This window comes from Lepidothrix coronata, unplaced genomic scaffold (genome assembly GCF_001604755.1).
Source record: "Lepidothrix coronata isolate B3197 unplaced genomic scaffold, Lepidothrix_coronata-1.0 Scaffold28, whole genome shotgun sequence".
NCBI classification, from domain to species: Eukaryota; Metazoa; Chordata; class Aves; order Passeriformes; family Pipridae; genus Lepidothrix; species Lepidothrix coronata.
Window position 1 is genome coordinate 6,073,384 of NW_016690208.1, and position 27,132 is coordinate 6,100,515.

General features: G+C 43.6%; 1 protein-coding gene across 1 annotated transcript in view; it reads right to left on the reverse strand.

Annotated features, from left to right (window-relative positions):
- LOC108495067 (DENN domain-containing protein 1A) overlaps positions 1 to 27,132 on the reverse strand; it is a 142,129-nt gene that overhangs the window by 91,013 nt on the left and 23,984 nt on the right. The window contains exons 3-5 of the mRNA XM_017810332.1: positions 21,642 to 21,685; positions 5,597 to 5,646; positions 2,679 to 2,798 (exon numbers count right to left, since the gene is read on the reverse strand). Coding sequence (XP_017665821.1) covers positions 2,679 to 2,798; positions 5,597 to 5,646; positions 21,642 to 21,685 — 214 coding nt within the window. The remainder of the gene's footprint in view (positions 1 to 2,678; positions 2,799 to 5,596; positions 5,647 to 21,641; positions 21,686 to 27,132) is intronic.

Sequence of the window (27,132 nt, forward strand, 5' to 3'; positions counted from 1 at the left end):
TGCCCGTACCTGTGCTCCCCCTCCATCCTCACCTGGCCGTACCTGTGCTCCCCTCACCTGGCCGTACCTGTGCTCCCCACTCTCACCTGGCCGTACCTGTGCTCCCCTCACCTGGCCGTACCTGTGCTCCCCACTCTCACCTGGCCGTACCTGTGCCCCCCGCGCCCTCTGGCGGTCGGGGCGCGCCAGCGCAGCCGCTCCGGGTCAGCCGAGCTCGGGCCCCGCGGCCGCACCTTCAGCACAACCGGGAGAGGGAAAGGAAACGGAGGCAGAGGCAGATCCTGCATTAGGCAGAGCGGTTCTACATGGAAGGAACCCAGAGAACCCCCGGCAAACGCGGGTTTGAAGTTACCAGAGGCTTCCACTGATCTGTGCGAGGCCACTACAGCAGGAACAGAAATACGGGAGTACCTCGAAAGCAGGTTATTGGTTAAAACAGCCCAAAGAGCTCCCCGCCACATGGAATTGCTCCCTGCTGACCCCAGGATAACTGCACTGCCCCTGCACCCCGAGAGGCGCCTCGCTGTGCTCGGCATCCACGGGAAACAGCACCGGGTCACTCCAGAGCTCACGGCCAGACCTTGACTTGTGGCCTTCCAGCACTGTGTCAGCTTTCAGCTCTGCTTCCAGAGCTCTGCAGGAACTTGGGAAAGCAGTGTCTGAGCAAAAAGAATTCCTCATAGCAAGGGATACTTGAAGTTTGCTGCCATCCAATCTGTAACTTAAAAACAAATAAACCAACATTCTTTTCATTTGCCTTTTCATATCATTCTCACATTCTTCAGCAGGTTTTTCTCCATCCATTTTCCATGCACCATCCTTTAATCCATAAAGGACATTGAGAAGATTCACATCAATAATGGGATCTGCAGTTCTGGGAATAGAGGAAGTGAGTTCATGTGATGCTGATTTACACTCTTCATTATCCTCTAAAACTTGCATAAACTTGCATCAGTGATGAACTTTCTTTTTCTCATCAGTTCCCAGGAGAACTGCAATAGCAGTGAGGTGAGGAGTCCCAGTTCATCCACTGTGTTGGTTTCTTTGGTTCTTAGTTGAGGCAGAAGATATTTAACCACAACAGAACAACTTCATTTCTTCTTGGCACTCGCTCGGCAAAAGGGGGCTGACAGCACAGAACTCTGATCCAGGGGGGAGCAAGAAGGGACTCAGACTATCCCTCATTCAGATTGTCTTTTTAAAACTCTATTTCTCCTTTCATTTGACATTAATCAGGAAAAGCTGCCTGCTGTAAGCAGACATTGCCCACATGAGACTCAGGGAACCACTACCTGACTCTGCAGGGGAGCAGCCACAGGAGGAGCTGGGGAGCACCCTCCTGTCTGCAGGACATTCCATACTGCTGGAATGCCAGAGACAGTCACAGCTGAGATGTCCACTAGAGAAAAGAGGGAATGCAAGAATTCCTGAGCAAACCCCTGCCACGCTGCCTCCCAGTTGGGTAAGGAGTCATCGGGGTGAGTTCACAACCATTCCTCCAAATATGTGGAGGCCCAGGGAGTAGATCCCTGCCACAGCACACTGCTGAAGTACAGCACATCACACACTTGGGCACAGACATTACCTGTGTCCATCAACCCCAAATCCATGGCACTGCTGAAGGCACCCCTGGGAGGAAGGGTGTCCTTGCCCTTGGGAAGTGACCTGTATTTTGGAGTTCCTCCCAGGGGCACATTCAGTCACACACACACGGTCCCACACTCAGCACTCCCAGCACAAAGAAGGTTCCTCTTGTCCTTACACTGGATTGTGCCCATGCAGAGCAAAGCAGAGACCCCCAGAGAGACGTGTACAACTGCTGCAGGGCAAGGGCCTCAGCTGGGACTGAGCCAGCAACTGTCCCATCACACCCTGGCTGTTCCCAGGAACTCTGAGCTGGCTCTACCTGGGCCACAGCTCCCAAATTTCCCACTCCTCATGAACACATGAAAAGCAGAAAGCAGAAGACAGACAACTCTTAAATTCATTTAAACCAAGGCAGATCAGATGCCCCGTGGAAACCTTCCCTGCACAGCAGTCCCTGATGGCACTGATGTATTGGTATCAACACTGATTTTACTGGCATCATTTCTTGCAGCAAATGTAAATAAAAAGTTATGGACTGTATTCCTACATGGCTGTGGGAGGTCATCAAAATCTCTTCTGATAGAGCCTGTTTGCCCGTTTTCTGTGAAATGCATTGCTCCCAACTCCCCCTGACAGTCTTTATTATGCCAAACTTCACAAAGCCCTCAGTGGGACAGAGCAGAGCTCACACATCCAAACTCTGAGGCTGTGGAGAGCATCAGTGACATTCTCTCAGTTACCAACAGATGCTTTGTTAATAAAACTTGCATATACAAATGTCCACGAAATGTCTTAACCAGATCAGTTGTGACAGCTAAAGATAACAGCTGCCATCGTGCTGTGTCGTATCAAATCACTGCACAGAGCCCCTCTTCCACGTTGTCAACTCCAGAACGTTGACTACAGACAAACACAGTTATCTGCAGAGCAACTCCAAGTGCAAGAGATTTTGCACCACTCGTGCAGAAGAGCAGTGACTTTGAGGGCCAGATAGGAAAACAATTTGGAACAGCTGGAAATGATAATTGCAGTGGAACAGCAAAGCCAAACCCTGCTCCTGGAGTCAGCCAGAAGCCAAAGCACAGACCTACCTTAAGATACAGAAGCAGCTCTTGGCCCCAGAAGACAAGCGACAGAATCCAAACCTCTGCTTGCTGTCAATGTCTGTGAGCACAAATGTGAAGTTCTGCCCCACTTGGTTAACTGCATGGCTGGAACAGAGAGCAACAGGGAGTTAATGCTGAGCTAACTCTGTCAAGCAGCAAGTCATTGAACCTGTAACATTTCCTCTTTCAGCAGAGTTCTGTTGAGAAATTAACTTTGAGAGCATGCACCCCCTAGAACCTTAAACGTGCTCCTTGTTTGATGAGGGACGAGGGGGAGGGGTTGTGGTTTGGGGATTTTTTCCATTTTTTAAGTGTGGGAGGAAACTAAAAATGCTAAATTTATCTTTAAATGAAAATTACTCTGACTATCAACCATCTTCCACCAAGGGCACACGGTACAAACCAACCCCACATTCTCTCAATATGACCCAAAATATTTCTAATTACATGAAATCAACATTTATTTCAGGTTATGTTCTAGGGCTTTTTAGGTTTACTGAGAACTGAGAAAAATGACTTACACCGACATGTGCAGCTTTACAAGTCACTTCTACCAACTGCAACAAATATCCCATTAAATTCAAAGCCATTTAACTACCAGCCTCAGAATATTCTCTTCTGTGATGTCATATACAATGCAATAAACAATTTCTATGGGAGATTATACACTCAGTGCCAGGAGGAAACAAAAGAAAAACAGACTTTCTGAAGTAAAAGTTGGATCCAGATGGGAAAGATGTCGTTGTCCAGCTTAGAAAAATCCTTCAGTGGATTCCAAACAAGGAAGGGAAAACATGCAGTGATGAAGATGGACAGAAAGACAGATGTTTAAAGCATCTCAGTAGTCTGAAAATTAGCCAGTGGAAGTACAATCATCCTCCTGAAATCTAAATGTCAGCAGAGCAACCACTTCCATAAACCACACTGAGCTGCTGGGGATACCCAAAAATCCCTCACCGGTGGTGTGTTTTATCTGTAAAGCTTGGATGTAATGTTACTATGGTGATTTTAGTATGCTGTTTTAAAAGGGGATTATATGCTTAATTTTAACAAGGTTGAGAGCAGAGTGTGTGTGAGAAATAGCACTTGAGCTGACAATTAAAATTATGGAACGGGGGAAACCATGTTTCATTACAGCAGGGAGAAGCTTGTTTATTAAACAACTGTGACGAGCTGGGGAGTTCCTCCAGAGCAAACCTAAAGAGTCCTGCATGGATGTGATCTGCAGAAACCAAATCTGGTCCCCAGGTCCTGCCCAAGTGTCGGTGCCAGTTCTTCACAGGAAGGATAAACCTCCCAACGTGCACAGTGCCCTCCTCAGATCTGAATATCAACCCCTGGGACTCACAGCTCTGCTTCCAAACGGGCAGGAGGCCCACTCAGAGCCTCACGGGCTGGAAGCACCATCAATCTCCTCTCTGACTGGGCAGACACCAGTTAGGGCTGGAGGGAAGGGGACAGAGGAACAGGGATGTCTTTCCATGCCCCCTCTCCAGCTCTGTGTGACCAACACAGTCCTGGCAGGAGTGAGACTCAGGGGCAGCTCTGCCCTCCTGCAGCTGGGGAAGAGCCTCTGCCTTGATCCTGCCACCAAGGGAGCAGAAAACTCCTGCTCCAGTGCCTAAAGGAATGGGCAACAAGGCCCTGGGGATTGCTGCCCACTGGCCTCAACAGACACAAAGAGAATCCCCATGAAAGCAGTGAAGTGTCTGTGCCCTGAGAGCCAAAACCTCCAGGGCCAACACTGGGCACTTGTACAGCCAGAAGAGCAGGAGCTGCCACAACCTTCACTTGGGGTGTCCTCTACCTTCTGCAGCACTGGAAGTCCACCCTTAATTTGAAATTATTAAGTATGTTATGGGTTACAATCTCTCCTTTACGTTCAAGGAGTTGGCTTACAGTCTTTCAGTGACAGTCTGTGATACTCAGACAAACAAGTGGATCCAGAAATGGGAATCACTTTTCATTATGTTCTCATTTGCACCCCATATGGGTTTTCAGTGTTCTTATCTTTCAAAATGTTATATTGCTGAGGAAAACCAAAAACAACAGAACAAACAAAACCCCTAGGTACAATAAATCTACACACAGGAAGCATAAATATTTCTAGTAGAAACATATACATGAGAAAAATATATATGAGTATTTCCCTGCTCCCTCCCCTTAGGAGAGGAAAGAGATGAGCAGCAAAAGAGTGATTCCAAATTCTAAAATGAGACAAACATTTCCAGCAGTCTAATCACAGTCCAGGTCAATTTGCTCAACCCAAACCACTCAGTGTCTCAGCTGACAAAGGAAAGGCATTCTGCCCAATTAAGTGATGCTCAGGATGATGTGAGCACTGGTGCATCCTTGCAAAATTTCAATTCTCGTTCCTTTCATGAAACCACCAAAAATAACTCACAGTAAAAGGAAAACTACAGAACTTGTAGAGTTTTCCAAATTACAACAATTTAATATTCTCAGATCTGACACTCACTGTACGATCTCACCCCCAAAGTACCAGCACTCCAGCAGGAGCACGAGGCCTTTAAATGCAAAGCATTTAATTCACTGCTCCACCCAAATTTTGGCAATGAAGAAATGAAACACATGAGCACACAAAGCTTTGATATTAATATGCACATTTGACAATTGCTACCCAAGCATTCTCAGTAGAAGTAACAGCAAACACCCTCATAGTGCTGCCACTGAACAAATCCAACTTTTAAAACTTCTTTTTTTTTTTTTGATGGTGCCCATAAAAACCCCAGGAAAAAGTGATTCTAGGACCATAATTTGCACTCAGGTGCTCTGAGTCCCAGTCACACAGACAGAGCATTATGAATGGAATGGTTTTTATTTTCTACAGGGGTTTTATTGACAAGCTTATTTTCTTGTAAAGTTTGAAAAGCTAACAATACCTGTCCACATAGAAGGGGAAACAAAACTTGGTCAAAGTCTGTAGAACTTCCTGTGGAGAGAAAAAAAAGAGATAATTTATACATCTACTGGGACCAATAAATCTAATATTAACCACATCACACAATTTCACAACTTTGCCCTGAAGAAACAAGAGACAGATGAAGAAATATGGGCTTTATCAATTACATGGAAGGAGTATCAGGCAGTCAATCATGTGAAATAATAAACATGATCAAACTTCATTAAAAATGAAAAATTAATCAAGATTCACACATGGGCAGGCAGCAGGAGCCATCCAGCAATTCTCCAAAGAGGAGGAGGAGGTTGGGTTGTTGAGTGTTAACACCTCTCTGGGGACAATCCCTGCCCTGACCATATGGATCGGAGTGAATAACACCAAACCACATGGGCCTGGCCTGGCAGGACCACTTCTGCTGGCACAGCTTTTGACTGTTACCTAGGAACAGAGGTCTGGGGATTAGAGAACACTTCCTAACATCAGCAAGATAAATAACAAAAGGAGAAGCCAATAGGTCTCATAGCAGGAATGTTTAACGCTCCCTACTGCTATTAAAAAGAAAATCTGAGCGTTGAAACACTGGCTAAAATAATGTGTATTAAAATTAATACAGATTTTTAAACCCACAAACCATTTTCTACAAGTTGCAAAACAGCACCACAAACGGGGAAACCTTTAAGCACAGCCTTTGCAGGAGAGCAAAGAAAAGGATGAATATGAAAAGTGAAAACACAATCGGCAGATAAATTAATAATTTTCAATTTTACAACATTAAACAGAGACAATCACTAAAGAGGCAAACCCAGAAATGTTAGTCCCAAAACAGTTGTGTTCATAGACAAAAGCAATCCATTAGATCATTCTATAATATCCAAAATTTGAATTCTGCAACCCACAACCCCCCATTAAAGGTCTCCCAGTTTGCAGATCTTTCCTACAGCCAATTCATTGCTCATTCTCCTTCACACTTAAATATTTCAGGCCCTGAAGTGTAAATTCTATTTCTGCTTTCAGCTAAACAGGATAACCCTGAACAAACAACAACCCCCCTAATAAATTCAACCCTTTTCTGACCAGCAGCAATAAATTATCATCAATGACTAAATAGATGCTTCTCGCTTCATTTATTTCTAAACCAAACGCCACCGTTCCCAAATAAACTCCATCAATCTAATCACCCCTTCAGTGAAGCACAAAACATATTGACTCCCTTGCAGGAACATGTTCCTCCTGCATAATTCACAGCAGCACAGCCCAGCCTTAGCCCTGGTTTCAGGCTCAACTCCTCACTCTCTTCTTTGGAGGTTTCTTGACAACTAAAATGTGGCAAGTTCTGAAGGTTTCAGGCAGAAACAGATATGGAAACTTTGACTTCTTGACAGTTTATTGATAGATTATTTAACAACCTCCTGTTTTTAAAGAACAAGAAAGGGTCTATTGAAGAAAGCCGTGTAGAGCAAAGGCGTCCCCTGCTTTGAATCGCACGGCAAACTTGGGCAGGAGTTATGTAGATTCAGAGGAAACTCTGCAGAAACCTGGATTTCGACCCAAAACAATGCCTTGATAGCCAAGGTGTCATTAATGAGAGTGGGCTCCCCCACTGCAGAACCTCACTGCCTTCCCCAGGCTGAACAACTCCAACTGCTCACCCACAAAACCTGCCCCCTGACCAATTGTAACCCCTGCACAGTTGCCCTTCAGCACAGCTGAAATCTCACTGGGCAAAGCACTAAAAAACAAACAAAAAACCCTCAAAAGAATACTATGATCATCAAAATTATAACTGCAGGAGAGCAAAGTGCCTATATTTTTATTGTCCTCAAAATAATGACTGTGTATCTATTTTTTTAGAAACAAATCGTGTAGATGCATCAAATTCTGAAATAAAACAGCGTCAAAAGGTAACGAGCTATCAGTCACCTCAAAACGGCAGAATACATTCTCTCTGTTATTTTGATGATCTACATAATTCCTGTAACTGCAAGCAAACCCATTCCCACAATAAAACATCCAGCATCTCATCAGCACTGTGTTATTGGAGCAGTGCAAGACTTAAAACTTACTTTGCACTTGTTTCTTGATATTTGCAGTTTACTAAACACAGCAAATGAAATTTTCCCTTAAAGAGGCAATATATTGAATATACTGGATCTTTACCACTCTACACTGCCTTCTCTTTTAAAGAAAGGTTTTACAGTGACATTATTATCTGGCTTTTGTAATGTCATTGGACATAATCTGCCATTCATTAGACACCGACACTTATCTGCCTGGATTCACAGCTAAAAAAATTGAGACTGGCACAGGTTAACCACAGGCTTATTTTTAAATTGTAACTCTTTTAAAAAATTTAAAACTCATATGCAGAATTAGTTTTTAATTAGCAAAACTGCTGATGTTCTGGATGTAAGAAGTACAATTACTGGGGAACTATCCCGTTTTTGCTCAAGCTGCAAGCTCATTACTCTAAATATAATGCTGCTTTTTTTCTTTTTAATTCTTTAAATACCCCTCAGTTTGAAAGATAAGCAATACCTACATCATACACAACTTCCCACCCGACCTCTTTAGGTGGGTGGTTACTTATGACCTAGAAAAACCACCATTTCTTTATGATTTCCAACAAAACCCACCACAAGCCCAAACCCAGAATTGCTCCATGTCAGCACCTTATAATCTCTTTTATGTTTTCTTTACCCAGCACAAAACACAGAGGAAGCATCAACAGCCTGTTTTCTTATTTTATTCCCTCATGCCTATTTTCTTAAAGAAACACAAATGCCTGTAAATGAACCCCCCCAAGAAGAAGAAGAGAAGCCCCCAACAATCCAGGCCGGGCAGCTGACGGGTGTGGAACCCCGGGAGCCCCAGCCGGGTCCCCAGGGCACACCTGCCAGGCTTGGGGATCGATCCCCAAGGTTATCCTTTGCCCCATCCTTTTCCCTGCAGTTGGATCTGGCCCATTTAATGAGCAGCAATGCCTCCCCAGCAGGCAGTGCCCGCAGTTGAGGGCAGGGCAGAGCCGTGTCCCAGGGGATGGCTCAGGGCTGCAGGACAGGCACCACCTGGCTCCCCATCCAGCCTTCCAGCTCCTTTCATAATCCGAGTGCTGCTGACATTAGAAACCCCACGTGGCTCTTCTAAAATCCTCCCCAATCAATACAGGCAGTACGTAACTTATCACAGACAGCCCCGAGCTCATTGATTAAGTTTGGGTTCTGCAGCAAAGCTCCCCAAGCCCTTTGTGTCACCCTGGAGCTCCTACACACCCAGGAGAGGGGCTGGGGAGCGTCTGGGAACACACACAACACACACTGGGCTTGTGTCCCAAACCATCTATTGACATGGAATCCTAGGAAAGCTCAACAGTGCTGGAAAATGGGCATCTGCACTGCTGTATTTAATATGCAAGCTGTAGCTTAAATCCTGCTTATTTTGAAACCTTTCACCGTATGCTCCCACTTCCAAATCAGCAGAACAACTTCAGATTCTCTTAAATATAACTCTTTATTCCTCCTGTTCAAATGAACATCGGGAACAGATATCCCCTGTGCAGCTACAACTAAATAACAGTGCCCTGATAAATGATGTGCAAACGGCTGGGTTGGAGAAGGGGCTGCTGCAAAGCATCTCCTCTTACAAAGAGACACCAGACATGCACAGGGAACAGGAAGTGTAAGAGGAAGCTGGACAGAAAAGAAATTAAAATACGGGCAGAGATCTGTGAAAAACAAGGAATGATTAAGGCAAGACACTCAAATATGGATGTGAGTCAGAGCAGGGAAAGAACACACCACACAGACCAACAGGTTGGGAACCTGTATTTGGAAGCCTATTGGGAAACCTGAGGAAAATCTGGATGAAATGGAAAAGACTACCCAGAGTACAAACTGGGCCTGGAGCTGTGGATCATGGAGGGAGGGGAAGGAAGCAACCCCCAAACCCCACAACTGCGTGTTACAGAGAGGGGAGCACAGCAAAGAGCAGTTTTCCATGGAGAGAGGAGGTGGCTCCGTGATGAAAAAGGTGGATGCTCGTTTATTCCCTCGGCCTTAAAGCAGAGGTGAAGCACAGCTGAGGCTGCTGAAAGTGAAACACTAAACAGAGAGGCTGGAAACACAGTTTTCATCTTATCCAGCTTGAAAGAGCATCTGAATCCAGGAAACAAGCATGGAACCCTCCCTCTTCCATGGAGGGACACCAAGAGAGTTCCCACATGCCAACAGAAGGATGGAGAATGGAGGAGAAACTGGAGAACAAGGAGAGAGGGACAACCAGCCTGCTGGGATCAGGGAATGTAAGAGCAGGGAATAGGATACCGACTTGACCAGTGAGAAACTACAGGTGATTTTATTCCTCCTCTGAAAAACAACAAATTTAAACCCTACAAAAATGTTAATGTAGCATTAAAAAGTGCTAAGGCATCAACTGAAGCAAAATATTGCCCAGTTAAATTTGGGTTGTACGTTAATCTGTTTTATACCCATAGAATTGTAAACTGCTCTTAGATTGAATTAATCTTTTTGAATCATTTAAGCCAACAATTAATTAAATCATCACTGCAAGGGAATAACAGATTTAAGAATTCAAAAATGTTGTCAGTGTGCCCAAATAACCAACTTAAACCTGACAACAATTCTGTGTAAAGCCCAAAGGGTGGTGAAAGCAAAGGAACAGAACCATCAGAACAGCATCAGTTCTGTCGGCCGTGCAGGGCTGGTCAGACATTCCCAGACATCTTCCTAGGAAAGGGAACAGCTTTCTGCACAACAACAACAACCACCTCAATGGGATAACTTCAAACATTTCACAAAGCAACTGCTCAAAATTTTACTTGTAGAATATAAACAGAAGGAATCAATGGTGGCACAGAAAATTCAACCTCTGTAACTCGCCCACAGCTCGGAGTGACAAACAGGGATCATTCCAGCTCCTGTTCTGGAAGTTTAAACTTGGATTTGCATTTATTATTGGTGCCAGTTTATATTACCTCACATCAAATTTTCCCAAGGTTATTATTACAGAGCATTCTCACCAATTAAGAAATGCTGTGTAACCTGTAGTTGAAATCAGGAGGAGCATTTCAGCTCCAGGAGCCCATAAAATCCAAATTCCAAATTCCAAAGTCAGTGCCCTGCACAGAGGCTGGTGTCACACAGCCCCACCAAACCACGGAGATTCTGCAACTTGATGGAGAAAACAAAGATTTCTCTAAGTTTTAAAGCTTTCCCTAGTTTGGAAAAAACTGATACAACATGGATTCTTTTTAAAAAATCACTGCTTGTTTAAAATATTTATGTCAAATTTCACACTGCATTGATTTTGCAATAAAATCTTTTCACATCTCAGAGCACTACTGAGCATTACTGAGTTTTGTAATGGCCAAAATATTTTAAGAATTAATTTTAATCAGTTGTTTAAAGGAATGTTCTACCCCCCTCAAAAAAAAAAAATCAGGGCATAATTTGCTTAATAGAATTACTTTAAATTACCTGAATTTAGTTTTATCCCTACTTTTCTAATTCTACTGGTATTCCAATACAACTTTATAGCACCAGATCATCCATTTGCTTTGTGTCCTGGAAATCCATCAGCTCTTTCTGAGCAATCCTAAAGCTTGAATTAGGGGAGGGTTTTTCTCCAAAAGTCTGATGGTCATCGGGGGAACGGGGCCAGTACAAAATAACATCATTTCACTGAAGGCAACCCAGTGTTCTCAGGAAAATGGTGGGGTTTAAAAACAAACACAAACCCCCAACACACGTATCCCCAACGCTGGGAACAGGAAGAGCAGGAGATAAATAACATTTCCTAAGCATATTGAGGCCTGCTAGCATTTAAATATTTTAAACGCACAAAATATGTGCACAGATGGGCAACTTTTCTCCCCGCATTACCGAAAACATATTTCAAGATAAAGCTCGAAAATCCCTGAATTTTTTAAACCTAATTGTGACTCTGTTTCTTAGAATTTCACACCCCAAGGCCAAAGCTTTCCTGCCACCAGTCCTTCAGATGTGCTCTGGCCCCGCGCGGAGCGGGCTCGGAGCGTCCCCGAGGTCGGGCTGGTCCCCGGCTCGGAGAGCAGCAGATAATGGGCCCGCGCTGAATTCCCGGCCCCGCTCGGCCCCTCCTGGGACACGGGCCTGGCAGATGTGAGAAAAACTGTGTCAGAGAAGGAGCTCCGGCTTTTGCCTTAATGACAACTTCAACCTCTCAACTAATGGAACAAAAGAACGGGAACGACTGTTACTGTTCTCCAGCAGAGAGGGAAAAAAAAAACCAAAACCACCCGAAAGTAAAGCTGAACTAAAATATTTAAGCGTTTCTTCAAAGAGATCTCCTCAATAAATGGCTTTAAAACAGCCCTTCAGTAAAATTAGAGATTTGGTTTTATTCTAAGAGAAATAGATTTTAGTGAACGTGCTAAAAAATAAATAATCTGCTTCTACTGTTGTAGGGATAATTGTCTTAAATAACAAAGAATTGAAAAATTATACAGACAGGCATAAAAAAAATCAGGTCCAATTATGTGCATAAACAGTGATCAGTTGGTGTAGGTAAGAAGTGTCAGTCTCAGAGAGCTAGAACACTGATTCAATTAAACATATCCTAAACATTTAGTGACTAAAAACGAGGAGTATTTTCGCTTCCACATTTAGCAGAAATTAGGTGAGAACTATTAGCTGTGAAAGGATAATCACATCCTGCACACCCCCTAAGTCAACTGCACAGGTACACTGCCTCAAAAACAAAGCTTTAAATATATCCTTGGGTTTAACATTTGTTAAATATTATAATTCTGGCTTAAGATGGCTGGCCCTTTCAGCCCATTGCTCTATTCAGCTCGGAGCACATACCCACTTAATCAGCAATCATTGTTCTCTGAGGCAGGACTTTGTTGTCAAGACAAGCACTGAAACCTTTAAAATATTTCAGAACTGGCATAAGAAAAAAGTGATCTTTGTCAAACAAGGACAAATTTATGCAAATCTTTTATAAACATTCACAAACATTTATTTAGCTTTTGAAATGTTGGCCTCATTTGAGAGCATGAAAATGAGGGGGAAGTAGGAAGATGCAAAGGACAGCTTAGAGGCTGGCACACTGCATAAATATTCAGAAGGAAGATTATAGGATTCATGTTAGGCTGTCTTAGGTTTCTCCAAAGTCCACATAGAATACCAAAGAACAAAACTAACGAGAAGTAGAGCAGATGTTAGACAATGCACCAGCCCTCTTTTCCACACTCACTTGGCTATACTTGGATGCTTTCATTTTTTCTTTCAATATGGTCAGGTCATTCAAGGATTCTCCTATAGACTCTGTATTGTGGCTGCAGCGCTATAAGCTGGACCTCTGTCAGCCTTCCAAAAGTTCCCAATGAAAAGGCATTATGCAAATTGTACCTCTCCTACTCTCTTTTCAGGAAAAAAGCCTCCAGTCTGCAGCCATCGGAGTATTGGGAGTCCCAGCCTTCATTTCTGTATGGCTGTGTTTGCCTTAGGGCCATGCTGCTTGTTTTGACAGTGGATCCCCCCAGATAGTTGGGATTAGTCGAGCTTGTTTAGATAAACTTGAAATCAAGGCCTTCTCTAGGTAGACAGCTAGATGTAGCTACTGAGTTTCCAGCTGCCTTCTGCTTTCATCCCAAAACAACTGCAGATTCACAGCAGAGATCACAGCCACAGGCTATGTCACATACATAAGTACGAAATTAAAGGCTGCTAAAAGAAGCCTTTGTAAGTCTTAGTGCTAAAATAAGGAATCTGTACTGCATAGTTTAAACAAATTATTGAAGAAGCACCAATAAAGGTCTGCACTGAGAGCTAACAAGACGTGCAGGGAAGAAGTGCCCTGTTTGCATCACTGGGCAGGGTCTTTGCTGATCTCTGCTGCCCCAGCCCTGCCCAGCCTCTCCAAAACACACGTGAGCAAACACTCCAAAGCAGAGGCTGCTAGAAAATGAGCTCTGTTAGCAAATACAAACTTTATGATCACAGCAGACTATTAGGACAGCACTGTTCCAATTAAATTTTCAGTCATACACACAACAAGATTTGATCTTTGCTACAATCAGATAATGCAAATCACAGGAATTCAGTCATACAGATATAACATGTTAAAAGAGAGGGGCCAGAGCTCCAAATCTAAATTAAATCCTGCAATCAAATCCTGCCCATGTGACTACTTTACACCTCTATCAATCTGCACTGTGGTTCAGCCTCAAAAGGAGATTCAGTTTTCAGGGAGTACGAAAAAAAAATCCCAGAGTTTTGGCTTTTAAAGATATAATCTCTTCTAGCTGGGTGCAAATTCTCATATTCACTTCTGCTGCATCCAGGCACAAGAGATGGGAAACTAAATTAAAGGAAAAATTAATCCCTAGGATGTTATAAATAAACAACCAAAAAAAACCCCAAACCAACAAAACCCAAAAGAAACAAACAAACAACTTCGTTCAACAAATAGTAAATGTCATTAAATTTCAACTCCCGTCCCTTTCTCAAAGAAAGGATGTGCAGAAACTTGCATTTGAAAACAGGTGAAAGTCAAGAGTAGAACTTTGTGGTTGAGAGGGCAAGGTAAGGATTTCACACCACTCTCACAGGAGCCCTTTGGAATCCCTGTGCTGCCACTTCCACAGTGCAGAAATTCCACCATCTCTCACTGTAAAATTGAGTAATTTCATTCACAAGCCCTTTTCTAGAAATTCAAAGCATTAAAAAGGGTGAGAGAGTAACATTAGACTTCAGTTTCTTCCTGCCCTGGTTACCAAAGACAATATTAGAGTGTATCCTGAATTCACTTGGCCATTCCATACCATAAATCCCCCATTAGTGACACCCTGAGCAGGAATGAGCTACAGACTGGGGCTCCAAACCAACACCTGAGCAAATGCATAATTCCTGAGGAGCACTGAGGAAACCAGTCCCTCAGGGCAGTGGGGCTTAGGGGAAAACACCCCCCCCACTTCTGGAACTGTTACTAAAACTGAACTCAGACTGCCAAGGAAAATGCCCCTGGTACACAGCCAGGTATCCTGGAGTTATCCAGTTCCAGAGGCAGGGACAGCCACGGATCTGCCTTCTCCCAGGTGTCCAGCTGCTGGGAGCAGGATCCTCCTCACTGCTGGAGAACGTGCTGCTGAGGAGGAGCTTTGAAGCTGCCCCTGCTGAAGGTCCTTCACTCCCTTCCCCAGGTGGGAACTGCGACAGAACCACCCAACATCCCAAAGGGGGCAACAGCTGCCCAGCTGTGAGCCTTGCCTGGCCCTGCTCCTCAGCTGGGCATTCCCTCCACACCCTTCTGAGAGTTCCCCAGAGCAGGGAATTAAAGAGGATGAATGTGATGAGGACACTCCTGCCCCCAGGGCAAGGAGAACTTTCCCAACAGTTAAACTGTGCAGAGATGAGGTGAAGTCAGTGATCACCTCAGACAACTGAGGGTTATAACAGGACACAGCTCTTCAAATTTGTCGGTATTTTCACAACTCTCAGATTTCCAAATACAAGAATATGCTAGAGAAAAATGTGGTCAAAAACCTGAAAGCTAAAAAAACATTCATTAGCCTTGGGAAGTGCTTTTTACTGTAAGAAAAAGGAGCTGATATGCCCAAAGATGACTGAATTTAGAATCTGGAGTTTTCCAAGTATAAAGCAAAGAGCTTTGGACTTCCCTGGTTTAACACTTTAGGGTAATTTCCAGCTTGTCTGTGTAAGATGCCACCAGCTTCACGCTGCTGTCCAGACACATGTGAAAGTTTGAGTATGTGAACACCAATTAGTGCCATCTATCAATCACCAACAAATCCTCTTTCAGGCTATTTTGCAACCATTCCTTTGAAAAATAAATGTAAAAAAGAACAAAGAATAATGGATGCAAAATAATTTGGGAAACTCAATTAAAGCATCATGCAAAGTAAATGCTTTGCATTATCTCTTTATGAAACAAGAGAACTTCCAAAACTCTTTTGCTACTGCCTGGCTTAACAAACCCAAGTAGAATATTACTGCCAAAGCATCTCCCATTTTAAAGAAACCCAGCTTTACTTGCAGTGAATATTTTATACTTTTATCAATAAATTTAAACAAAAGTGATAATGATTACTCACTTCAGGCCTGATCCCACAACCTTTACTCACACGAGCAGTCCCACAGGATTTTAATATGACCACCTCAACGAACGAGGCTTGGCAGGACAGGTTGTAAATTATTCATATATTCACAGGTTTTTAAGACCAGAAGGGACCATTATGATCATCCAGTCTGACCTCTGGTATAACAAAGGCCATGTGACTGTATCCAGCACTATTTGCACACACTGAACCATTTGTGGTAAAATCAAATTATGTTTATCGAACTCCCAATATCGATTTGAATTTTACATGAAAGAAAACTGAAATTGTTTAGAAAGTGCCTTGCACCCATTTCCTCACACTTGAACCTAATTACTGCTCTATTTCTATTCAGAATTTTTCTGATTGCTGGACACTGGTTTTTGACACGGTTTTCACACAGAGTCCAACACTGCCCCAGGTGCTCTCAGGACTAACTTTTTTCAGGGGTACTTACACAGACTGATTTTGCTCTGCACAAATCCACTGCACTGAGTTTTGCAGCCAATCACCAAAAAGCAGTAAAATAAACACAGAAAACCAGACAGAAATCTCCAGTGCTCCAGTGCTGTGTGAACTCCTGATCAGCAAAGCCAGCTCCTGTGTCAAACACAGCTCCTGGCTCAGCTCTCTCACCATGGGAATACTGCACCAACCTCTCCTTCTTACCGTTATTAACTTCAGTTCTAAAATGCAACTGGGATGAACAGGCTATGGCAAAGGTTCTATTAAGATGCAAATCAGCTTTGCCCTGTAGTTCTCAAGGTTTGCAGCTCCATGGAGCACAGACACCCTGCACTGCACCCAGAACAGGACAGACACCCTGCTGCAGACACACACCCTGCTGCAGACACACACACAGCACACTTGGTTCTGCAGTTTTTATTCTAATTAAATTATACTAGAGAGGCGTAGAAAAGGCACAAATAGAAATACATTAAAAAAACTGACCTCTCACCTGTTTGGTCTAAAGAAAAGGTAATGAAAAAGCAACTTGTACCATATGACAAGGCTGCTTAAGAAAGAGCAAATGAGGAATAAATGAGGATTTTTCTTTACTTTCCTACATTAAAGAAAATACATCTGGTCTAAAAAAACCACTCTGAGTTCAGGAAGCCCTCAGCTCTGTAGTCAAAGCCCATGGTTTGGTGCTGTCCACCATTCTGTCCTCACAGGTTCCACTGCTTCCAGAAAGCTCCAGAGGCACAGCCCTGTCCCACCTGCCCTGGGGGGACAGGGGGAGCTCCTCACCTGTCCCTGGGCACCCAAAGGTGTCTGTTCCTGCTGCTGGTTCACCCTCCTGGTGACACAGGGCAGTGGCCACACCTGTCCCACCCCATCCATCCTGGTTTATCTGGATGGCAAAGCCCCCCTGTGCCAGTGCAGTGTGTGGGCTCTGCACACCCTGCGAGCAGCAAAGACTGCACACCCGGGGATCAAATGCTTCAGACATTTACTATTTACACTGCCTTGGGTTAATACAAAGTGGCTTTCACAACACCAGGACCACTTTTCTAGATTTTCTAAATCACTAATTACGCAACCTTTCCAACCCAACTTGTTCACTTGCTCCTTAAAGGACAGCCATTATTTTAAACTGCTCTCAAGGCAGGATTTATCACACAGTGTGTGCAGCCTGTAAGGCAAGGAGTTTATGCTCAGGATACTGTGTGCAATTCAGAAATATCCAACTGGATTATAATCATCCCTGTTCAAGCAACTCAGTCCCCTCAGAGCACCCAGACTTCTCAAGACGGGGGGTTTATGCTCCATTTGTGTAACTCCTCTCCAATCACACAACTCTCAATGACACAAAGAAAGTGCTCTTTATTTTTCCCTGTGTGCAATGTTTGTACAATGCTCATAGACTTGGTACAAGAAAGACCATTAGTTTCTATATAAAGACTGCCATAAAAGTTTTACAGTTTATCTATAAATGTATAAAGATTGTTGGTTTCGTTATAAACTCTGTTTCAGTGCCAGTGGAAAGAAAAATTACCAGCAGAATAGAAGTAGCAATCTGCATAAGTACCAGCTTGCAAGCACACATACCTCAGTCATTCCTGGAGTAATTAACTGAGCATACAATAGTTCATCAAATTATAGACAAGCCATCATACCACTGAGAGCAGCTCACAAACGGGAACCATCACCACAGCACTTCTGATTTCCTTTCCAGATGAGCTATAAAGACTAAAACAGTCAGGGACCAAATGATGCACCACTCAAAAAAACAAAAAACAAAAACTGAAAAATATACTGCCTTTGACAAGATTGTGCAATTCCTCCTACAGCTCTCGCTGATTGCTTTACTGTCTTCTATTTTTATATATTTACACAACAACTATTTGCTGTGACATTGTTTCTGACAGAAGTTTGTATCTTTGCTGCAAACTTCCCTGTACTTAAATTAACTGGCCCAGGAGAGCTGGTTATCTTGGCATTAATCTTCCAAACAGTGGACAGCCAAAATACACATGGTGATAAGGGTAAAGCAGCCTGGCCGTGGTTTGGTGTTTGCAATATTCCAGTAGTACAGGATCTCACCTAAAAAAACTGACTTCATTAATAAAGTTTTGTCAGGAACCCAAACCAGAAAATACAGAAGTATTTCTCTATTTTTTAAAAGGATACTTCTCCCTACAGTGACTGCATTTTATAAAGAAAAACTCAGTTCTCATCTGGTTTAAATTTGGATGTCATGCTAAAAAGCCAGCTCTGAAAAACTGTTGCTTATAATACCAACAATTACTGATTTCATGCTAGGTACAACCACAAACACATAAATACACATTTTGTTCTTGAAAGCCATTATAAAACAGCCCAAGAAGTTAAAACACTCTTATTTTAAAAATGTATCTCAAGATTACTCCAGCCCCCTCCTGCCAGTCAAAGGAGCCCCGTTTTACCCATTTCAAGTGGCCTGGAGCAATCATTAGCATTTTCTCCCCTTAGTAAGGCTCCTCAGTTACCTTGTCTATGACATTTTCCATAAAATATTCCCTTATACAGTTATTTAACAGATTTAAACCGTAGATGTCATTGTGGTCTGAACGTGTCAAAGACAACTTGAGGGAAAAAAATCAGGACACGCAGAATTCACTTTGTCAGTAATTACAATCAAAATTCCTGCAATGTGGCTGGCCTGCTCATTACTTCCTGACTTTGTATCAAACCCCTTATTTACATTTCAGATTACATTTTTCATGAAACAGTAAGATCTATCAGAGCTGAGAGGACTGAAATAATGAGGGAGAAATATTTTAATAAAACGTGTTGGGTCTGCATTACTTCCGTGTCAGAAAGAAAGGTTTCTTCTGTAGCCATGGATCATTTATTCTGTCTCTAAATGAGAAGCAAAAGATGAAACTGATGAACTTTTACTGCCCATTTGTCTTTAGCAGACAATTAAGACAGAAGATCAAAATGGATTATCATACCACGCAGACAACTGGCCCAACAGTAATACATCTCCGGGACCACAGATTTGTAACTCTCTTTTATCCCTCCCCTTTCTTCTTACTCCTTTTTCCTCTCTAAAGGCAATGCTGGCTTTGTGGCTCAAGGGGAGCCAAAAGGCTGGTCATCATTATTCAGTCACAGATGTCAATCTAACCTCCCTTTTTTCTCAGTTTCTAAAGCAGTGAGGCACAATAATTTGTGACAGATTCTTTTACTGTAAGGTACAAAGAACACACAGAATAAAACATCTAGCAGCAGCGAGGGTCTCTGATCAGATGTGCTGGTACATGGGAAATACAGTGTATGTAAAAACAAGCACTGAGAGTTTAGATGAATAAAAAAAAACTTGAGGTGTTTTTCCTTTTTTTTTTTTCCTCTTACTAATAAGTGCTTTACCTTGTGTTGATTTAACTCAAATATTCCTTCTGGATTAAATCATAAATGTTTGATTGCTAGAAACAACTTTTGCCTGCACTACCATGCAGATCACCTCTCTCCCTTGCATACAGAAACACATGGAGAAATCAAGGGGTTTGTACTGTGCATCTTGGGCTGCAGTGACTTGGCACTCTGACAATATTTTTCTTCCAAAAAAACAATAAACCAGAAGCTTTAAGAAATAAACCTAACTGGCCTGATTTGCAACCTATATATTTCTCAGAGCTCTAAATTCATCAGTAAAAACATGGATGAAGCTCTTCCTCTCTGGTTTACTTAAATGTTCACAGGTGATTTTTCAAATCCAGATCTGTCAGCTCTGGACATGTTCTCCTCTTTCAGAATGTCCAGTTACCAGGACCAGAAAATACTCCTGTGCGTCAACAGGAAAAACGTTTCTGAAATCTACTCGAGGCTGAGAAGTTCAGCCTCCTCTCTTTTGCTTCCCCTTTAAATTTGCATGTGCAAAATACGTGACAATGTAAGAACCCACCCCCAGAGCCACACAAACACAGCTCTGTGTGTTTTGGGGGGTCTGACATCAGCCATCGGAAACTCGGACTGGGACTGGGTGAACATCTTAAGAATTTTTATGAGCCTGTGGCTCCTCTGAGTTTGATTCAGTCTTGCATATTCATAGCAATATTATACAAGTCTAATCATTTGCAGCAGAAGAAAGGGGGCCGTTAAGAATTTATGAAGTCAATTGTATTACCAGGCTCTCCTGTAACACCTTGGTCATGGACACCAGTGACCGTCCCAGCTCTGAAGGACCATCAGCTCACACCCAACTGACTGATCACTACACAGGGTGCTGGAAAGAAGTCAGTCCTCAGGTAAACACAAACACAGGCACGTTTATTAACAAATCACAGACCTACAGTGGCAATGGGGCTGCAGTTCTCCACAAGGGTTAGTTCCATGCTGTACCCAAGTGCACAGGAAGTCCTAACAATGAACTACAGTGAAAAGCAGTTCAATAGCTGCTTTGAAAAAATATTACTGCTACAGCTACAAACCCACCCAGAAGGCCTGGTCAAGGTCCCCCTGCACAGAGTGATTACAGCCCAACATGAAAACGTTTGTCCTGGCCCTGTGAGCCAGCACAGCTCACAATTTGTGAAATGCTTCGGTCTAAATGACACACCATTTCATGTGGCATGAATACATAACTAGAGGGAAAGGACCTGAGACAAAACAGCTGTGCTGACCCTAACCTGTTATCACCCAATAGCAGGGACTCGTTGAGGCAGAAGTTATTGTTATATTAAACAGTTATACAATGCCATAAGTTCAGCACTTCCCAGGAATTGAGGTGCAGGAGCTCAGCTGGCACTGACACCCCAGTGCTGACCACCAGCACCCACAGGAACTCCAGTGGCCTTAAGACACCCCAGGAATAATCCCCCTCCCCAAGCTCCGACCCCAGCCCAGTCCATCCTGAGGAGACACGGGAGAGCACAGGAAAACACAACGTAACCTGAAGTTCTCATTTCCGAGTCAGCCACAGACCCGGTGAAAAATCCCTAACCCAACCTGTGTTCCAGCTAAATGATGAACCCCCGTGTGTCCCACCCACACATCTGGGGTCACACCATCCCTCTGAGCGGAGCAGAGGCTGCCTGAGCAGGCAGGAATTCCAAAAATGCGCTGGAGTGCCAGGTGCCCAGTTAAACACAGCCATAAACCCTCACACAATGCCGAGAGCTCTGCCAAATGAACTGCGGCTCTGGCACCCAAAGGCAAAAAGGGAAATTTATTAATCAATTTTCCTGCCCGCTCTCATGTTCCCTCGTAAACTCGGGGCTGTAAACCAACCTTCCGAGAGCCCAATTCTTCCGTCTGCTGCCTTCAGTGTAAAAATGTTTGTATCCTTCTGCTCCTAATTACAGCTTCTTTTTCTTTCTAAGAATGCATTTATCTCTTTCAGTAAAAAGAGCAGCAATAATATGTTGAACAACCCTGAAATAAATTTTGTCATGTAAAAAATTAATTACGCATTCCAAACCTGGTCACTGTAGCCCTCTGGGAATTGCCTCCGCACCTCAGGATCTGTAAATAATTGACAGATAATATTAATTGGCTTTGGATTAGTGAGCAAGCAGAGAATCACACATTAATATTTGATCAGAAGATGATAGCAACCCTGGCAGGGGATCCAAGGAGGGCAGCTGAGGCTGCTGTGTTGATAAGAGCAGGGAAGGACTTTTCAAGGCTCTCCCTTTACCCTCCTCCAGAAAAACAAAAACTGTGCATAAAACACACACAAAACACGTGAAATCAAAAATGTCTGTGTGTACATACACACATATATATGTAAATATATATATTTATCTCTATATTATTTTATAAGGGGAGCCCTGGTGCTGGACTGAACTCCAGCCTGTCACCTTGTGCAATATCTTCCTGGCTGTGATTTGCCAGCTGGGCTTGTCACCAGGAAATGGTTACCCAGGGCACTGAATTTGAGTTAAAATCACACCAGTTCTGCCAGCTCCAGACACTGCACTGGTTTATCTCCACAGACAGTTTTCAGTGATACCAGATTACAAATCTCTCAGAATTACTTCATGTTAAGGTGTGCTCCCCAGAAGACAAAAATATTTATCCAGAATTCGAAAGAGGCAATTAAGGCAGCCCTGGAACCTCTCCATCAGGAAAACAAGTGTGAAACACTTCAGATTAGCAAGCATTGCAGACTGATGCAACGTCCTTATTCCTCTGGCTGTCAGAATAAATAATATGGTAGTATTCCCTGAGAAGTTATCTTAAATTTAATTAGAGATGTTCATAAAACAACAGAATATCATGATTGAAATTATTTATATGACAACCTATTTAAAACAGACCTCTTCAAAGCCACGCATTTTTCAAAGGGATACAGCGGAGAAGGCCACATTCCATTCCACAATTATTCCTTTTTTAATTACCAAAACCAAACCAAACTCTCAGGCAAGAGTTCAAGACAGAGTGTAAAGCACTGGAACACCCAAGGGTATCCCCAGAGCCCCTGCCCGGGGTGTGGGACACTCTGCCCAGCCCTGCCCGTGGCAGTGACACTGTGACACAGCCCCAGAGGGGCTGCACGAGGCCACCCCCCGGCTCAGCTGTGGCTGTGGCACCATCCCCTGGGGTCCTGGGTTCTCAGGGCAGGTCACCGAGGGATCCGTTCGGCCATCGCTGGTCCCACTGCCACAGCTGCCAACTCCTTGTGAGGTGTGTTCCTTCTGCAGGACAAATCCAACAGCCTGGACCTTTACAAACCTCCCAGCTGAACGTTTTGCAGAGAATCAGGTGCTGAGTGTTACCATTTCACCAGGGCACACAGACAGTCACATGTACAGTGCATCACACTTTACATACACGCGTGAGCAAACCCTTCTACACAAACAGCAAAGCAGAAACAAAGCAAGGGATCACCTTTTAAAGCCTTAGTTTGAAAATTCTTCAGTCTCTACACAGGTGAGTGAAGTGTCCAAACACACAGACAGATGTGCCCAGCTGTTCTGCCATGAGTACCCTCCACACACAGTTAGCAATGAAGGGACAGTCCAGTTTCACACCTCAGCACAGCAAGTGAGGAGCAGTGGAGAGAGTAAATTATGCAAGTATTAAGTTGCATATTTTAAAATAATTTTCAAACTAATTATTTAAGGGTAAGATTTCAGGATTTCACAGGAAAAAAGACCAAACAACGACTCAATCAAAGAAATAAATCTGTATTGCTGAAGAAACCCGTAATGGTGTCTGGAATGTGATACCAACGTTCCCCCCCTTCTACTGATCCATTGCTCTCAAATTTAATATAAATATATATATACATGTACTGACACATATTTTATCATTTACCACTGTTTTAGAGAAATGAGGAACCAAATTTGACACAAATGCACAGTGTGTTTGCTCTAAACACATTCCTCCATAGATGGCAGGCCGCATTGTCATTCTTGAAGGATCCAACAAAACAGATTAGTCACACAAAGTAACTGTGTGTGTGTGTAAACATGTATTTTTCCTGTTTTCTCAGCATCTTGAAGGTTCTTCTGTGTTCCAGGAGCTCCTTGGCACAAGGCACAAGGACAGGCTGCAGGACTCTGCTTGACCACATTTCTGGGAGCCCTGAAAGCCCCTTCCCAGATGACCCATCAGAGATGAGGGTCTGTGCAGCTTTGTGGGGCTCCAGGATTCACGTGTGAGCACAGCAGGTACAGGGCACCCTGGGCAAACACATCCCTGCCAGTGCCTTTACTGTCTCACAGCCACGGGGGGCACTGCCCTGGGTGTCACAGGCCCCTGTGACACAGGGACATGGGTTGTGTCCAGCCTCAGGGTGGCCGACCCAGCCAGACCTGAACCCTGCAGGGAAGGGCCCCACCTTTGGGATGTGCCTGGCAGCCTCCCAGCCTCATGTTTGCACAAGTACTTTCTATTTAACACTGTGGCAGCTCCATCACTTTGGCTTTTAAATGGTCTGGGAATATTGACTAAACTTGCAGCATCTTTATTTGGAAAACACTACACAAGGGGAAAAGAAACTTCATCACATCTTACTATGGCTTTCATCCCCCATTCTTTGCTGGTAACTCAGTGTGCATGAGAAAGGTGTTCTCAACTGCACTGACCTACACATAGACACACAGTAAAACTACATTTCAATTCTATGTGGGCATGACATGAAGTTCCAGGATGCTGGAGCACCCTCACTACACCAAGAGGATTGACAGAAACCCATACATTGAAATAGTGGCCCTCAAGACACCTGACTTTATGGAATATAAAGATCTACAAACCAAACATTGCTATTACTCAGTATGGCCAGGCTCTGCCCTGAAAGGACAAGCACAGGGCACCCAATAATCCCAACAGACATGATATCTGAATCATTCTGAACAGGAGAAAATGGTCAGACCATCAGGGATACAGGTGGGTAGCCCAGCCAAGCACTCAGGATTCAGCTTTAATCAGCACCATTAGGATCAGGAAAAACTGCTTCAGCACCGTGTGAAAATACTTGGGAAAGACAGAACAGAACTGTCAACTCTGCCTGTAAAACTAAAGTAACTTGAGAACTTCAAACACTTTAACTGCAGTAATTTGTTTTGCACAGCACATGCAAACAGTGAGATGCAGCTCCATTGTAGCTCCAGACAGCAAGAAAACCCTTTGCAACTCAAAACACAGGGAACGCTGTTATTCCAGGTACTTAACAGGCTTTCGAGTGAAATGATGCAAAGTAAACACATGTAAAATACTTTTTTCAAGTTCAGAAGAGTGGAATCTATTTGCTGACACCAGAACAAGGGAAGAGCCAGACTGAAATGCTGCCCAGCCTCTTGCCCCACGACAGCAAAGCTCTGAGCAGTCACTGATAAGGTTACAGAGCTCTGAAAGCTCAGCTGAGGGCAGGAGACCCTGCAAACCACAGCCAAACACAGTGCAAGTGAACCTCAGACAGGAAAAATCACAGGAATTATGGAGCTGCTTCTCAAACTAAACTTCTCCCAAACCCCAAAACAAGAACTCAGGTTGTGCCACAGGTTGAACCTGTGGCATGGTAACCTAGTATCTCCTGTTTATCTTTCATTACACCTGATTTGGTAGTTCCAGTTCACAAAGACGACAAGATCCACACTGTTTGTGCCTAAAGCAACTGCTGACAAACAGCCATCTATTAATATTAATCACATGGTGAAATACAGCACTGGAAGTTGTAAGTTACAAGTGTAAAGCAGTAAGAATACAAACAATGACACTCCAAAATAAAGCTAAAATACACCACCCCACCTGGAATCTCCCATTCTTACATGGGCGTAAGTGCAGTGAAATACATCTGTCACAAACTTAAACTGGTACCAAGACAAACGTTGATTTTATTCCTATTGCTTACACTCAGGTTTAGAAAGGATTTTAAACCAATGGCATGTCACACAAATGTCCTGAGATTCACTTCCCAACCTGACACACATCACTGGAAGCCTCTTCCCAGAGGATACAGCTCCACACAAAGCAGCTGCTGCCGTGAGATCTCAGCTGGCCACAGAGCTGGAGCTGCCCCAGCCCTTGTTCCTCAGCACAGACACCCTGGGAGAGCTGTTTGGAAAACCACCTATGGAACGGATTCCGTGGCTGTTCCTGCAGCACTTTCCTTTGCAATGATTTCAAGGGGAGATTCCCAGGGAAGCGACGGAATCACTTCTCACACGACCAACGGGCGACTGAGTGTGGGGTTATTCCGGAAGGGACAGCAGAGCAAGGCTTTGCTGCACCATTTCAGCAGCATCTGAGTCCTGGCCGGGCATTTATAGGTTCTCTCCAAATGGGGAGCACAAAGCCCTGATCCCACAGGGGTGAGCACAGTTCTCACTGCCAACACACTCAGCGTTTCCCTCCAGGAGCAGAGATTCCACACCACTCTGGGTGCATTGTGCAGAGCACTGTATTGATTGCTCAACCACATTCAGGCTATTATTGTCAGTATTTCATTAAAAACGTGAATGTTTCCAAGTTCTAAAGCTATTGCTGCCTCTCCCTGCACAATCTTGCCCAACAAAAAGCCAAATCCAGCCGAATATTGAAATTAGCTGTGAACTGTATAATCCCATTGTTCAATTTCATGGCATTTAAGACACTACCTTCCCCTCCTCACAAGTCTGGATGTTAATCCATGCTGGAACCTGATTTAATTTTCCAGATGACAGGATGGGAACATGCTACAATGGCATATTAGTGTAACTATGCTGCTCTTTTACTCTCAACTTTTCTGACATCATAAAGTGAGTTTTGCCTTTAAAAGAGGCATGCTTGGTTACTTCTAAAAATAGCCCAACTCGAACTGGTCTGTTATTTGAATTGTATGGAAATTATAAAACCAGGACAGTTTTCAAGAAATTACCAGAAAATACTTCCCAGAGTTAACAATGCAAACCCAACACAAACTGACCTGCTCCTTTTGATAAAAGTCAGCCAACTTAATCCGTACTGGCTACACATCATTCAGATATACCAATCCCAAACTGAAAAATAGAGTGAAAATCACCTCATTTTTCCTCCCTAATTAAATGATTTACCTCATTCACTTCTTTAAGGTCCTTATAGCTGCAGTCCCTCTAAAATGAACTGGAACTGAATTCAGAGTAACTTTAATTTCAACACCCATTACCCATTCTCATACTTATGCAGCACAACAAAAAAGCAATGCAAACTCCTTTCCAAACCTCTGCCAACTCCTGGGTGTCCTGCACTCAGCACGGCCGAACACTCCTGCTTGCCCCCAGACTGCTGCAGCCCGGGAAGCAGAAGCCATCCCTGAGTGGGGGAAGCAGGGGAGGAGGGGAAAAGGCAGGGGGTGGGTGGAGAAAATGTGGGAGAGAAAAAACCTACACACCCAGGACGGCAGACACGAAACCTCAGAACAAGACAAAATACGTAGGGAATAAAAAATTCCATTTTTATTTAATACACAGCTTTAAGACTTCAATCTTTTAATCTTTTCTTCTTAA